The sequence below is a fragment of the Poecilia reticulata genome, chromosome 2 (assembly GCF_904066995.2).
Source record: "Poecilia reticulata chromosome 2, P_reticulata-male-v2, whole genome shotgun sequence".
Lineage (NCBI taxonomy): Eukaryota > Metazoa > Chordata > Actinopteri > Cyprinodontiformes > Poeciliidae > Poecilia > Poecilia reticulata.
The window spans coordinates 34,826,753-34,843,179 of record NC_088831.1 but is presented as its reverse complement, the minus strand read 5'-3'; the positions used below and the strand labels follow the sequence as shown (position 1 = coordinate 34,843,179).

Sequence of the window (16,427 nt, the reverse complement as noted above, 5' to 3'; positions counted from 1 at the left end):
CTGGGTGAAATGTAGTGGTGATAAAGTGATCAGGAAGAATTTAATCCAAGGCTCTCAGTATAGTTGGTTAGTTACTGTGGATAAAATTTTAAGCTAATCTACAAAACTTTCTAAATGATTCTAACTGCATATAATAATACTCACAATTTAATTTCTTTTACTTAACTATTACCTGACCAGAAACACAAGACATCTGAGAAAATGACCTGTATCAGTGATCCACAAATACCTACAGCTGAAACCAAATATTTACATACATTGTTTATATAAATCAGCAATTTTTGTTCTAATTCTGACTTTACAGACATAGATCAACTAATATAAAAAGTAACAAAAACTATCAAAATGCTAAATTATTAGATTTCTCTCAAAGAGAAAAGTATATGATCCACTAAATATCTTTTATTTCCACATTCATGTTATTAACTGTTTCTTTTTGAATTCAATATTTTTTTGCAAGGCTGTGTTTTGCTAACAATAGACCTTAGTCATTTTACAAGGAAAATGAACAGAACATTTTTTTGAAGGACAGACCATGGCTTATCATGCAAATTCATCCCTGCTGTTAGAAAGACAAGCCCTCAAGCAGAAATTTGGCTTCAAAAGTAAATATATTTTATAGTGACCTTCTGTCTCTATAGCAACATTTTCTATTGCAAAACATACATTTATTACACACATCGTTAATGCACACATTTGAAGATGCGCATACAAAATGCTATTAGACGTAATAAATTGCTTTCTTGCCATCTAAACATGGCAGTTTGGCACCCAACAATGTTTTAAGGCCTACAAAAACCCATTAATTTTCTTTACACTGGTAACATAGCAAACTCTAAATCAGACCCAGTCTACAAATCAAATCTAGAATTCAATAAATCCTCATATTTCACAAATTTAGTGAAAATAGATTTAAATCAGCAACAAAGAGAACCCAATCTATAATTCATGTTCTTTAGTTCTCCATTATGTCTCAGTTGAAGACCACAAAACCTCCAAATAGCTGGATTGAAATCCCACAGATGCTTTCTTAGATCAAGACCCAGGTCTTGATCTAAGAAAGCATCTGTGGGATTTCTTAGATCCCACAGATGCTTCACATTCACATATTAATGTGAAGGCAACAGCTCAAATTCACCAATATGCTTCTCAAAGGATTCCTAACCACTTTGCATTGTGGCAAGGATCATTATTCTACTGAAAGAAGTCACAGTTATCATGAAAGTTTGAAAATTCTTAGTTTCATGAAGACAATAATTATAATTTAAAGTACTAAAAAAACAGTCAAAATTACCATTCAAAACAGTAAAAATGAACATCAACCAACATTGAATTTAATGTTTTTCAACTACAAACTTGGCATATTTGGGCATGGAAGTGATTACTGCACATTATTTTGACTTCTCTGCTGTGCCTTGGGCTGTCACTTGTTGCAAAATAAAGTTTTCTTATTGCATGTGATTTTGCTCAACCATTCAATTGTTTCACTATCCTTTACATTTTGAGCTTTGATTTTCAAATTATGGAGTTCTGGAATTCTTTGAAAACATTTGTCAGCTAAAGATAATGAGCTGAAGTCGGGACATAACATGTTTGAAAGAGCATTGTTCAAAGCATTACACAGCCTCTGCCAATTTGTGTTCAGGTAAGTAATGCACAAGACATTAATGTCAAGTTGAAGAATTCATCAAAAAGGGCCATCTTCTTCCATTGCTTGGAGGAAAAAAAAAGTTCCTCCACGCCGACTAATATATACCTTTCAGTAGCAAAGATAGTCAAATTACTTACTTTGCCACATTTTGATATGCCCTGTTATCTTAATCCAGTGAGAGAACTTTATATTTCCATAATACCAGTTCACACAGTAAATGACACAATTTTCCTTATTCTATCACCTACTAGTTGAATCTATATGTAACCTTCAGCTGTGACAGGTACGTCACTCTGATTTTCTGGTTATTCGACAAGCCCAAAAAGAACGCAGGGCATAAAATTAACCACACATGGGAAATTCATCAAAGCCATCATGACAAAAATAGTAATTTTAACACTCAAACACTCTTCCTTTCTGACTGTCAAACTAAGTGCAAAACATGAGTGCAAGTGGGTCGCGTTCAGTGTGTGTGGGGGTGTGCGTGCGTGTGTTGATGAGAGTTATTTCATCTGCATTGCATCATGATAGTGTAATAATTTAGATTTTTTTCCTTTTTCCTTTTCAGATGAGCCAAGTTGTGAATGTTTTATAAATGGGACCGTGTGCTCTGTGCTGTGAGTCTCTAGCATGAAATGTGTGTATGTCTGCATAGGTAAGGCTCTTAGGGACCCCTGACTGTGACTTATGGGGCTCCAGCTTTTTGTTCTTAGTAGCTTCAAAGCTTTCTTTGACTTGTTTTTTGTATCATAAAACCATTTTGTGGTGTTTGCTTTTAGGATGGCAATTTTCTGACAGTAAAACGTTTCTTCAGATTGTGTACTAGATCAACTAGGACCCTTCCTAGAATGCCTTAGACCAATTTTTATACACATTAAATAGATTTTAACTAGGACTAGTTAAAGCTAGTCCTTTAACTAGCTTTAAAGGACATGCTCCTATAGTTCAGGCTACAAAAGACTTGAAACAGGTGCACTGGTTCACCTTCCAGGCAGACAAATACACAGTGTAGTTAATATCTCAAATCCATTCAAAGTCCAGATCTAAGCCAAACTGAACATCTATGACAAAACTTGAACACTACTATTCAAGCATCCTCTTCATACAATCTGACTGAGCTCGAGTAGCTTTGCAAAGAAATCGTACAAAAATATAAGTCTCTAGATGTGCAGTAGTTTTGGAGATAGAGGCAGCAGATTGAAATCGGCAAAATATTACGTGATTTTCATCTCTGCACATGTGTCCAAGCATGACTTGAAATACAGAACACTAGACTTGAGAAATGGTTATGTAAGACTTCAGTTTGAAATGAAAAATAAATGTTTTTATTCCACAGGAAACCAGAAATAGATCATTTTCAAGATACTCACGTCCATGAACTCCACATTTGCCTTGGGTCCAGTGGCCTCATTAAGGATTTTGATGGCCACAGGAATTTTTACAGTTTCACCCTCTGGGACCCAAATACCCTAAAGAGGAAAGAGAAGTACAAGCAAGTTTGACTCATTACACTGATTACAAACTCACATTACTGAGTGAAGCTGTGTTAAAGAAACATGCTATAGATCTTGGAAGAACAAAAGGAATCTCCATTAAAAATGTGCAGTTTCTCAGCCTTCCCACTGCTTCATATTCTCACTGGCAGAGTATGAAAATGTTCGGCCTGCTGTATTAATAAGGGAATGTTGCCCTTGGAGAAGGCTGAGGTAAAATGTCTGAATCTGGTTGAACAATCAAACTTCAGGTTGGATTAATGTGATTTAGCAACCAAACCATCTAAAGATTGTGTGAAAACATTACCCTCTTAACTCCTCGTATTATTAATTTTTCACCTTTGTTCTACAGAAACGTGAATGTACTTCAAAAACACCTGGTATCATGTAGCAGAAACAAGATTTAAGTTTATCACTAGCTTTGTTTTATGTATTTTACCCTATTTTTAACAAAGTATCTTTCAAAACATTGTCAACGTGCTCTTATTGAACAAGTAAACATGAAATATTAAAGTTTTAATTGCAATCTACTCAATTTTAATTGCATGAATTCAGTAATAAGAAGCTACATGGGTAAACATAATTGTTCTTTTTCAAAATCCCTGGTTCTACAATTAGCACTGACCCTCACATATTTCATATTTATCTTTTTAAAGTTTTTTTTTAGCTCTTTAAAGTCGACAGTCTTTAGATTATTTATTGACTTTCGGTTTTCCTGTGGTATAAATACAACAAGACATTGAAGCAAATTCTGTTCACGTAAGAAATGACAGATGAATGTTGATCTTTCTAATAAACTGTTCATGATATAATAGCAACTCATCAAAAGTATTTAGAACGATAATAAAGGATGGCAGAAAAAAAAAAAATCCAAAGATCTTATATAGAGAAGGGTGGCGTTTTGATTCATTAGAAGTTTATTTTCTGCATCCAAATTTATTTATGGATTTTTACACATATTTCCAATGAGCTCCAATATTTATAGATGTAACGTTTGTATATTCAAACAAATGCATACACATATCTCTTTTATGCTTGTAGTTTAATTCCATTTCAAACTCTGATTGTACTTTAGAAAATGTGTGCATGTGGATGAAAATACTATGGAAATTTAAATATTAGTACCTAGTGCAGCAGAAGCAGACAATTTCCAGCATTTTATTCCTGTCTTAATTGCGCAACTTAAAGTCACAGTAACAAAAATATAAAAATATCTTCTGACAACTTCAGAGACACCATCAAATTTACAGGTCTTTGGCGAGTTTCAATTTTATTTATTTAATTGTAACTATGGTCTTCTCACACCAAAACTTTGTCAGCATTCATCAAAGAACTACACGTTAATTGACTTACCATTATAAGCTCCATCGTGCAAAATAGCATGATGCGACAATCACTGTAGTGAACAGCACTGATCCCAGATTTTTTAATACTAAAGTATAATATATTTCCGCCAGAATTTAATGTAGACTTTCTAATTTTAGCTGTGTTTTTGGCTTGAATCTCTCATCCAGTATTGCACTGGCGATGACCTCAGCTCCCTCTTATTTCACTGTCACCCCAGGGCTCCCAGTGTCACCTATTACTTACTCTTTTTATTTTACACCCCCAAGCTTTTCATCAAATATGCTGTCACTAATGATTCTGATATCCATCTCTTCGGCCCATCATAATGTGTGACTGTCTGGCATCACATGAGTTACATGTGCTATATGACCTCTCACTTACATATGAGCCAGTTTGTAGACTGAAATCCTCAGGCAAAGTGCTACTTATCTGTTTTCAAGGGTTTGGTGGAGAAATTGAGGGGACAAATCATTTGTAGTCTAAATCACAAAAGATTTTTTTTTCAAGATCTTTGCAACATATGTTTAATATAAAATTATTTTCCAAATTCAAAATTGTAATTGCATATTTTAAAAGTCCAAAAAGCTCACGTTTTACCTTGTATACAGTTCCAAAGGCTCCAGAACCAAGGATCTTGACTCTTTTAAGTTCCGTTTCTTTAAGGATGCGAAGCTGGGCTTGATTAGGAGCTGTTCCACTGGGAGTCAGAGGTTCCACCAACTGAAAGCACATATCCCAAAAACACAAAACATTCAATTCAGTGTTGTAATTTAAACTCATGGAGTTAAGTCCACACACAAAACAGAGAAAAAAAAACATCAACATGTAGAACAAAGTATGTATTTGAGTCATACTTAAAATATTTGTCAGATATGCTGCTGATAACTAAAAAATCTAATTGATGTGAAAGAAAAGCTTCATCTCCACAATGTTAGAATTATTCTGAGCTTACTACAATTATGCTAAAAACTTTATTTACCCAAAATTTTATTTGAGGTTGAGTGCACTGCAGTGTGTTTGATGTAGAAGCCTTTCCTCCAACTGCCCGATTGTCACAAAAGGTTTGCAATGGGTCCAATGCATTTCATAAATTAAAATGACCAATATGAATCAGAATTTTCTAGATGCAGCTCTTCATCTCTACGCTGGTGACACAGTTGTATTTATCATGCAAAGTCAGCTACCCTGCTGATCATCTGCAAAAGTATATGACAACCAAATTCCATTTTTTCACTTAAACTTGACACAAGATGTTGAAAAGAAGTTTTAATTTTACTGGTGTTTTTTCAGCACACATCTTACCACTATTGATTTGTGTGTTCTTATATGTATATTATCATTTTAATTTTGGTTATATTACACTTTTTAAAAAAAAAAATCTGAAATTAAGTTAAAATGTTATATTATAGAAATAGATATTATACTGAAATAAAAGAATGGAACAATTCGGCTGTAGATAATCAATAAAGTCTAATATGATAGTAGGTGGATAATTATTCCAACAACAAAACTGGAGGAATGAATAAATGAAGCGATGGAAAAAAGAAGAAATGTAACATCTGGGAAAGGCTGGACTAAAAACAATGGCGGAAACAACAAGACATTGAAATGAGAAGCAAAGAGCTAAATTAGTCAGAGGGTGCTAAAGCATGTGAGGGAGAAATATGAAGAGAATTACAGAACATGTTGGAAGATTAGAGAGGGAGGGCAAGCACGCACAGGAAAACAGAGGAAGCATCTATCAGCCTAGCTGAGGTCTACAGCTACTGTCCCTCTGGCTCATGGGTTACCATTTGATTAAAAACAATAGCCATTTTTCATTTAAATGGAATAACAAATCAGCTTAAGCTGTGTGAAACAAGAGGGGTGGTGCACCACGAATACAGAGAACATAACCTAGATGTTTTTATAGCGGTCGGGTCCAGCAAACAAAGACAGAATTCTTTTTTCACAGTCCTGGGAGCTGTTCAGCAATAGAGGTGCTGAATATGCTGCGCCTCTGCAGTTTTGTAACCCAAAACTGAAAATAAAGCAAAACTGCACTGTAAAACAGTATAATAGTTCATCTAGCTCATTTAAGGATCTAAATATTACCACTCTTTTATTTTGCTGCATTATTGCATAGAAATAAAATATGTCTATACAACAAAAATACACAGGACATCAGGGTAACATAGAAAGGCATATCAAATGTTTTTTTTCTAAAATGTTTTATGTCCCAAGGGTCCCAGGTTTGGGCATTTCTAGAAAAAAACTGAGATTAAGGGGGGAGAACTTGCTTTGTGGCATGATTGTACTTTACAGCAAATGGAACAACTGCAAATTTAGTTAAAAAGGGGATTAAATGTTGAAGAAAAAGTCAACCAATTGCAACCCCTTGTCTTTAGAATGACTATGTTGGTAGACATTAAGAGAAAATACGAAACAACATGATCAATAAGTTGATACCTACGGATGCTCCTCTCACTGATGATTATTAGAATTATCTAGTTTTTTAAACCAAACACTTGGTTTTCCATGTTCCCCCTCATTCCATGAATATTGCTATTTCATCTTAATTTGTATTTCTTTATTTTATATATTGTGTTTAAAAACAATGTACTTCAAAACATTTTTGTCAAAACATATCTGAAATTATAGTACCTTAGAAATGCCATTGGATTGCCAACTTTACAACCTAAGAAGGGCAATGCAATTATTTTCTGGTTGTTGAATTTATTCAAAAAATAATATCGCAATATACAGACTATTTATTACACCTATACATATAGGTCCATAAGAGGTGAGTGTCCATGTTGAACATAATCTGAGTTTTAAAAAAAAACAAAAAAACAAAAAAATTATTAATATTAATTTTATTATAACAATTTTTATTGCTTTTTTATTTCTTTTTTTTCAACTTATCATTAACAAAATTGTGAAAAAAGGTCTTTTGTGTCAAAGCGTCCTTTAGATACATATGTGGATGACTGTAGCTGCGGGTGCACTAGCATCCTAAACAAAAAATGTAATTGGTTAGTTAACTTTTCTTTATTTGGTGACCGGTACTTTTTCCATAAGCTAAATGTGACTCTGCAGTGATGCTAGCTAAACATGAGCAAACTGTTTCGACAATTAAATCTCGTTCAAAACAGTTGCCAAAACAAATAGTAATTAAACAAATTCCTTTTGGTCATGTCTGTGTCAGATGCCCTGTTGTTGTGCGCCAAACGCATTGTGCTTGTTTGTCAAACACAATGCGTTTGTGCACCTGTCAGAAACTGACAGGTGCACGGCGCCACATTGCTGTTTCTTTGTGTCATGTGCATCGCATGCATGTGGCCTGTTTTTGTGTGGGTCAGGTGCACTGTGCTGGTTTTGTGCATCACGTGCATGATGCATATTGGGGATGTGGTTGTCTTCATGTGGCTCAGTCACCTTGATGATTTTTGTGCATGTCTTCCGACAATATCCAATGCCTCACACACACTTACACAGTCTCTCTACAAAAAAGTAGGGGTTTATTACATTACAGTATCCTTTAAAAGCAAAATTTGATTTCATGCTGCCAGAAAAGAAAATACTTACTTGCAATTAATTTGGATTGATTGAAAGTGATTATTAAGACTAATTTGCATTACTACTTCAACAAGTCTTTCCGTCAAGTGACTTTAATAATCTGTTTTGTTCTGACAGTTTAATAACTATATATCATCTTGCAAGTATTCTAACTTTCCAGTTGTTTATATAAGTTAGAATATATATATATATATATATATATATATATATATATATATATATATATATAAATCTAAAAAAGAAACCTATTTAAGTTAATGCTGCACTGATGGCAGTGTAGCATTATAACAGTGGCACGATAAAATCTTGCCAAAGCTTTTTTGAGACACTTTAGTGATACTTGTCGATCCAGAAGAGATAAAAAGCTGTGAAATAAGACCTCATTTTCAATGTGGACCCATAAGTGACTTTTATGATGGTGCATTCTTCTGATTCTAACAAAGAGCAAGAGTGTGTTCTCTTATTTTAATAGTATAGTCTGCTATCTCTTCCTAAAAGAAGTGCCCTCTCCAACATACTGTGCCAAAGTCAAGAGCTGAACAGAGTTTCTGAAACTTTCTTAACTTCTGAAATCACCATTAGAAAACATAGTGTCTCCCTTTTCCCTGTCTTTTCTCAAGCCTGTTCCTATTTTCTACATCAGTGGATGTTGTGTGTTCATTCAGCTTTCCCTCACCAAACAAGAAAACAAACAAACTTGTTTCATGAAGCAAACAAAAATGAGATAAAAGTTTTTTTTCCCTGTATTGATCTAGTTCTCCTTAAAAAGCAATGAAAAATTTGAGCAAACCATAACAGTCCTATAGAATTCTGCCTAATTCTGAATTATTTTGAAATTGGGTCGCAGGGGCTTGCAGAGTAACTGTGCAGACTTACTTTAGAGATGCTTAATCCAATTACATATTGGACAATGGTTAACTTTTCCCTCTTTTAACTTCAACTACTTTCTTTTTTTACCTCAGTCTCCAGAAATCGCCGAAGGGCCCTCTTCTTCTTAATGTTCTTCCGCCGCACCGACACTGCTACGCTCAATACCATGATCACCACCATGAAGAGGCCGCCAATCACTCCAGCAGCAATCAGAGGGGTTCTGAAGACAAGAAGGTAGGGTGGGAAAAGGGGAAAATGAGTGGATTAAGAGCAGGAAGCAACCAATCTTATGGAGCGGAAGTCTTGCTTAGCAGTAGCATGGAGGATGAACAAATACACGGTCTTTTAGTGTTTTACTACTTGCAGGTTGCATATAAGTAAATGCACAAAGTGTACTGCATCTTATCTATTCCCATAAAGAGAAATCCCTTTGAGCATGTGTCGCTTTTTGTATTATGACTTCTTGTTTTTGGTGAGTAGATAAATAAATAAGCACAACAAACACATTGGGGAATTTTGACTTGCCAAGTGGGGGTCATTACTAATAGAGTTTAAAGTAAATCAAAAAAGATTAATCCATCCAAAGCAGACAGGCACAAAATCCCCAGACAAGACGTGAGTTAATACTAGGATGAACAATGGCTGCAGAAATGCTTTGTGAAATCACATATTTCTGATAAGACATGACAACAGGTAGCAGATTTGTGTAACAGCTCACTCTAACAGCAACGGCAAAGATACAACTGCATGTTAACAGGAGTTCTCGGGGATCTGATAAGAGCTGATCACTTCTCTAGGTTAGCAGATAGCCATGTTCCCATAGCAGATACAAAGCTCTTTCATCCTATTGGCAGTGTCTCCAATGCTAAAACATAGTGCCTTGTGCCGTATTTTCCGCACAATAATGCGCACCAGATTATAAGGCGCACCTTTAATGAATGGCCTATTTTAAAACTTTTTTCATATATAAGGCGCACCGCATTATAAGGCGCATAGACGCTACTGTCCCATATTGAACCGATACGGGACGCGATTTGTTCCGTTCTCTACAAATGTGGCTGTGTAATAATAAAGAAGTGGTCCCCGAGTACTTTATATAGTAGGCTGCCCCAGTCATTGTTTCACTCACGGTGTTGGTGTTGCGATATTGTGCCCAACTGCTTTCTGGGTAACACCGACCAACCAACACGCTGATGCCGCAGTCTCTGTCTCTCTTCCCCCGCCCCCGGCTTTAATTGTATAGGGGCTGGTCCCTTGGTCACCCTACTTGAAGCACCCTGGATGAATATCTAAAGCCACTTTGTTGACATAAAAAATGTCAACAAAACAGTCCGACTCCGGTCGGCGTGGAGAGCCTTCCGTGACTGGGCCGGGGCGTGGCCAGACAATGGTCACCCTTCTCCGTTTGTGCAGGTCAGTCAAACTTTATTAACAAACCAGCATTCCGACAACTATCCCAGCATGCACCGCGCGCTTCTTCTTCTACAGGGGAAAATGAAGTCGGCGGCTGCTTACCGTAGTTGCTAGACCTGTTATGGCTCAATATTGGTCCATATATAAGGCACACCGGATTTTAAGGCGCACTGTCGGCTTTTGAGGAAATTGAAGGTTTTTAGGTGCGCCTTATAGTGCGGAAAATACGGTAATTGTTTTTACAACCAGTGATGTTTTTGTTTTTAGTATTTTGCAGTATTAGTTCAATACAGCTGCTCTGTGAAGGCTTCTGAGATTTGTTTGAGAACATGGATGAACAAATGAACAAACCAAATCATAAAAGATAAGAACAACAGAAAAAAGGTCAATGTTAAAGCTGTGAGGACGTTGAAAGCAGGGTTAAGTTATGAATTAATACCCAAAGCTTTGGAAAAGCTAGCTATCAAGAAAAGCAGTAAAAGCCATCGTTTAAAAGTGGAAAACTAACAGATCACAGCAACTGTGAATTTATTGACAAGACAAGTATTTATTTTGTACTCCACACATCCAACCTATATGGAAGAGAAATAAGAAGTCACAAACTATGTCGTCTGTGTAGACTTTGACAAAAAACATTAAAACATATTTTGTATAACTATATAAATTGTTGTGGAAGTGATCTTTGGATCCATATTGATTAAAAGATTATTGTGTGTGTGTGTTTGTGTTTTTTTACCTATCCCCTTTTGTTTCATATTTCCAAAATGTGATGCCAGCAGTTTTAATTCTAAAGTCTTAAATCTATTTGTAGGAAACTGGGAACAGCTTTTGCTTTCCTTTTCACGCCCATCGCCTCAAAACAAATGCTAAATTGCGATCAATTCATCAGGAACTGCATAAAATCACAAGGACACACACATGCACTGCAGTGCGCACAGAGAGGCATTAAGGATACTCACAGGGACAGTGTGGCTCAGAGCAATCCATTAATCAGAGACTTTGCTTACTGTTATTCTTTTGTGCATCTGTGTGTGCTGCTGTGTGGTAATGTTTTAATATTAGAATGTGAAAGCACTCATAATATCATACCTGTCCATCCAGCCGATGCAGTCTTGTAGCCTTGGTCCAATGCACCTTTATAGACACAAAAAAAATGGAAATGATGCTCAGACATAAAATAAACACACACAAATAAATAATTAACACACATTAGCAATAGTGAGAATAATTTGATATTGACATTTTCTTTCAGGACAGTTTGTTTTACTGACTGCCAAGTACATGTGAATATAGACTTATGCTGGGTTCAAATATCCTGTTGGTATCTTTAGGATGAAATAATTTCCAAAAATATTTCTTCTTGCTTGATTTAATTTCCCCTAATTGTGAGAGGATTTAAGACTAACAATCCAAAGCTTTTCCAAATCTTTTGTGAAATTTCTTCCCCTATACTGCTTTAAGCAATAAAACATCTGAAATGTGGTTGGTGTTCTGGTTGCATAAAACAGTCGTTTCTTCCCCAAACAGTGAATCTCAGTTCTTTCATTTTCCCACCCATCAGCTTGTTTTTTTTTTTACCTGCATCTGAGGTTGTACCAGTGACAAAGAGTCAGCCTAGTGTTTTCCATTTACGACTAAATTGTTATGCTCAAGCAAGCTGGAGACTGTCACTCAGGAGAAGAAAAATAACACAGAGAGGCTGTGACATAAACCCCCTGTGGAGTTAAATACAAAATGATGTCTTTCCAAACCCGGTTGAATATTACATTGAGCAGTAAGTGGCTTGAGAGCAGCGGAGAGTGGCAGGTTACTACATTGAATCCTCTCACTATGATGTGTTTTTGCTTCTTGCTTATTTTCCGCTTCTTGCCTTTATTTTACCTCATTTCTATAAACCGGTGTTTAGATTATACATTTACATGTGAACATTTTGGATTGTAGGCCATTTGTGAGTAAATGTATCTGTGAACATCTAATCATGTAGAAGTCTAGTTATGTAAAAAAATCCTAAAAATTCTTGGTGTCTTACAAACCAATATCAATTGGTGCTGTTTTGTTGACAACCATCATTCCATTAACTTTAAAATATTGGTATTATTTATGTGCAATGCATAGACAGTTGCCTTCTAAAGTCCATAGCCCATTTAGTAGAGAAAAAATTAGATATAGATCATTTTTTAAACTTTCTCCTGAACATAATGACAACATAACCTGTTCAAGCCAAGTCAGACAAGTGAGAGTGACACTACGGTATTAAAAATAACAAGACATAATAAGACTTAATAATCCTGTGTTGTAGATAATCCCCTTTCATTTAAATTTCATCAGTGGGTGTCCTTAGGTTCACACCTGCTATCAGTAATAGTGATTCTGATTAAAACAAGATCAATTTTAGCTGTTATAAAATGATTTGACTTTCATCTGATCACTTGCTTCCTCTGGTTTGTACAAAAGTTACAAAGGATCAAAGTTATTTCCTTGCACAAAAATATAAGTAAGGAATAAGGAGGAGTAAGGTGGAGCATATATACACCAAAATAGCACAGTGAAGGCATTCACCAATGATTGGGGAAGGAATGGGTAACAGAGACATTACAAAAACTGAAGGTTTGACCAAAAAAGGCTCCTCAGATGCAAACAATAATACGGAAGGAGCTCCAGGACCAAGTACTGGCTGTGCTCTACATGTTACTCTTTGAATTCTCCATATATTTGAACTATGGAGTAGGGTTGAAAGACAGAATCCTTTTCTTACATTGGTAATATTTCACAAAACCTTACAGGAGAAAGGTCCTATGCTCTCATAAAAACCTGAACTTTGAGCCACAACTAAATAACCAAGGTGCTAGAATCATGACCTGGGGTTACTTTTTTCAGATCAAAGTGAGGTTTTTGTCAAGGTGGAATAAGTTGTGAATATTTTCAAACACCAACCAACGCTGGCCTAAAGCCTTCAACTCAATGCTGAAGATAAAGAGCATTTTCCTTTTTTCACAATCACCGATTCCACACATACATAAAAATGAAGAAAAGAATGACTCGATGCGAACATTCACGTTTTCAACAATGATCTAGCCAGAACTCTAAGTTTAACAGAAGGTCACCTAAAGAAGGCTGTGGGCCAACAGTTGTCCTTACAGTTTAAAAGACTTGGAGTATTTTTATAAAGTACAGTTAGCAAATATTGACAAGTCAAGGCGTGTGGGATTCTGTTGTATTCCTAACAAAAACAACTGAATGCTAAATTTAAAATACTGACCTTAAAATATAACAACAAAATAAAAAGACAAAGTCCTGTTTTGCATAAAGTTTGACAATAATTGTACTACATTCTAACAAAAAAAGTGGGAAGAAAGCAGCATCCCTGTTTTTTGCTTTTTATTTCTTGTTGACAATATGTAATAAATTGAGGTAAATTAGACAAATCTAGGATGTCTTGTTTATTGCAGGGAAAAGGCCATCTAAACGCAGCACTCTGAGGTGTCCTCGGACAGACTGCTCTTACCCTTGGGTGCAGTTGGCATGGCAGGGATGGCATTCGTTGTTTACTTCGGCATATTTGAAGATGAAGCTGTTGGCACCTTGTAAGCCATCAGGACACTTTTCCACACAGTTCGGACCGTCCTTGAAATGAAGGCATTTCACACAATGTTCCGGGCCCTGTGGGTTATGGCAAAAAGAAAAAGGAAAAGCATTCATCTTTTAGATGCTTATTTCTGAAAACAATCATCTTTGAAAGAGTTCAAACAATACATTTTTCAGTACAGTCATAGTAGTAATTTTTGTGTAAAAAACAATTGGTTTTCTATTTGGTTGTTTATACGTCTGTAGCTAGAGGCAGCCATTAAAACTACTTCCAATATTATTGAGTTGAATTTCCTGAAAACCGACGGGTGTATATATAGAAAACATATGGAGGTAAACCTAATACAGCAAATTCGAATGGAAAGGAAATGTATTGTCACCGTTCTTGTTATAAATCTTCGTCATAGTTTGTTTGCCTGAAGAAACCTGTATTACCAATAATGTATGCATCTTATAGCATTGAATTGTGAATTGTTAGAGAGGTTTTCCATTACTGGGATGATTTTACATTAATTTGCTTTATCTAATCAGCTGCTGAGATAGTGCATAAAGTATTGTTTTTACTGTATATGGGTTTTATCTTTTGTTGCTCATGGTTAAACCATACATTTTAGAGATAATTCTGTCCACTTTGACAAATCGTATGCTTCAACTGGACCCCCCTTAAACTTTCAATTGTGCAATCATACAACTCACTGTGATAAAACATTACAGCACTTTTTCGCACAAGGAGCACAAAATATTAGAATGTTAAATGTTGTGTTCAGATAGTTCTCTCTCTCAGTGTCGTCTGCTGAAAGCTCATTTTCTGGCCTGCAAGCTCTTTGTCAAAACTGTTATTTATTTTTTGTTTAAAGACAGTAACCCTGGTTTCCCAGCTGCTTCCTGTCCATAGCAGAACTATCCATGTTCTGTCTTGCACTGTTCTAGCCTATATTTTATCTTTTAACTCTGCTTATGGACAATATTTCAGCTTCTTTTGCAGATTTAATGGATATAGCTTAGTCAATAATCCTTGATGATATTGTTGTTTAAGGTGATCTCAAAATGGATTTACCTAAAAATGTAAGGACTCTTTTATAGCTCTGCACTGAGCTCCAAGGACGTTTCAGCTCTACTGTGTGTGGCTTTATTTAATGAGCATTATCATACAAACGTTTTCATACTGGGATGGAAGAGGCACCTGTAGCTATTATAGCTAATGAGAAGGTTTCAAGTTTTAAACACGACGTTGAGCATCAGAGTCACTGAAGCAATGATGTGGATGTGAGATAACTCATTTAAGACTGCTACAAAATATGGTGTGCATTTGTATGCAGACCATATATATATACATATATTTTTAAGTAAAATTTGAAGCACAGTTAGATTGTATGGAAAGTCTCTGACAAGCACTTTTTTACAAATTATTCTAACACATGTTCATTGGTCTAAATGTTTCTAACGTAGCTCTGACTTTGTGTTCCTGTTTTATTTCTTCCTACACGGTGAAGATCAATCCCAATCTTAAAATTTTGGAGCCTGTAATGGTTTTCCTTCCAGTATAGCCCTGTGTCTGCCTGCATCCATCTTCCCATCAAATCAGAGTACAAGTACATAGATGATTTTCAGGTTTCTATTTGTGAAATATAATCTTTCATTTTCATTCAACTTCACATGAACTTCTTTGGTTTGTCTATCAAACCAAATAAAATGTGATACATTTGTGGCTATTACTTGAAGACATAGAGAAATGACCAAATAGAACAAACAAAGCAAGCCACTGATCCTTTTTTTTAGACTTAACTCAAACATTTACATTTATAGAAATGCATAGTGAATAAATAAATGCATGCTCTAATGTTTGTTAGCACTACAGCAAGATCAGACTTAGTATATTACTGTTGTGCTCATGTCTGCATGGGGACAGAAAGGCATGAGTGGAGGAGGGATAACTAAGGTGAAACAAATAATGCAAGAGTGGAGTTGTGAGTAAGAGAAATATAAAATAAAAATAGGTAGTGCACACTAATAAGTGAAGAGCAGCAGAGAGGGTGGACATGGATGTATTACAACCAAGTAGAGGAGAGAGTCAGTCTGAGAAGTCTAATAAGGAAAAAAGAGAGAATAACAAGAGGAAAAAATGGAGAAAACAGGCGAGACCGTAAAGCAGCACGAGCAGAGCAGGCAGATAATAACCATCGCTCACAGCACACACAATGACCATAACAATTCGACTAGAATAGGATTTATGGAGCCAATATAGGCGCGGGAGGGGATAGAAGAGGGAAGGAAGAGTGGTGACGAGGTCTCTCAGACAGGCCTCGTAACATCAGCAGGCCTAAATAATGTCTACTGACAGACACACACACAAACACACAGGTATGGTCAGAAAGAAATGTACTTTTCACATACATCAGCAATGTGGAAGTTCCTCTTAATGCATACATTATCACCAACGCCATGTGTGAAAAATACTTTAGAGAAATAAACAAGCACTTGTATTACTCTCTCAAAGCTTTCATAAATGA

General features: G+C 35.8%; 1 protein-coding gene across 1 annotated transcript in view; it reads right to left on the bottom strand.

Moving 5' to 3' along the window:
* erbb4b (erb-b2 receptor tyrosine kinase 4b) overlaps positions 1-16,427 on the bottom strand; it is a 298,712-nt gene that overhangs the window by 43,056 nt on the left and 239,229 nt on the right. The window contains exons 15-19 of the mRNA XM_081604430.1: positions 13,838-13,992; positions 11,422-11,466; positions 9,007-9,139; positions 5,089-5,211; positions 3,022-3,120 (exon numbers count right to left, since the gene is read on the bottom strand). Of these exons, the coding sequence (XP_081460556.1) occupies positions 3,022-3,120; positions 5,089-5,211; positions 9,007-9,139; positions 11,422-11,466; positions 13,838-13,992 (555 nt within the window). The remainder of the gene's footprint in view (positions 1-3,021; positions 3,121-5,088; positions 5,212-9,006; positions 9,140-11,421; positions 11,467-13,837; positions 13,993-16,427) is intronic.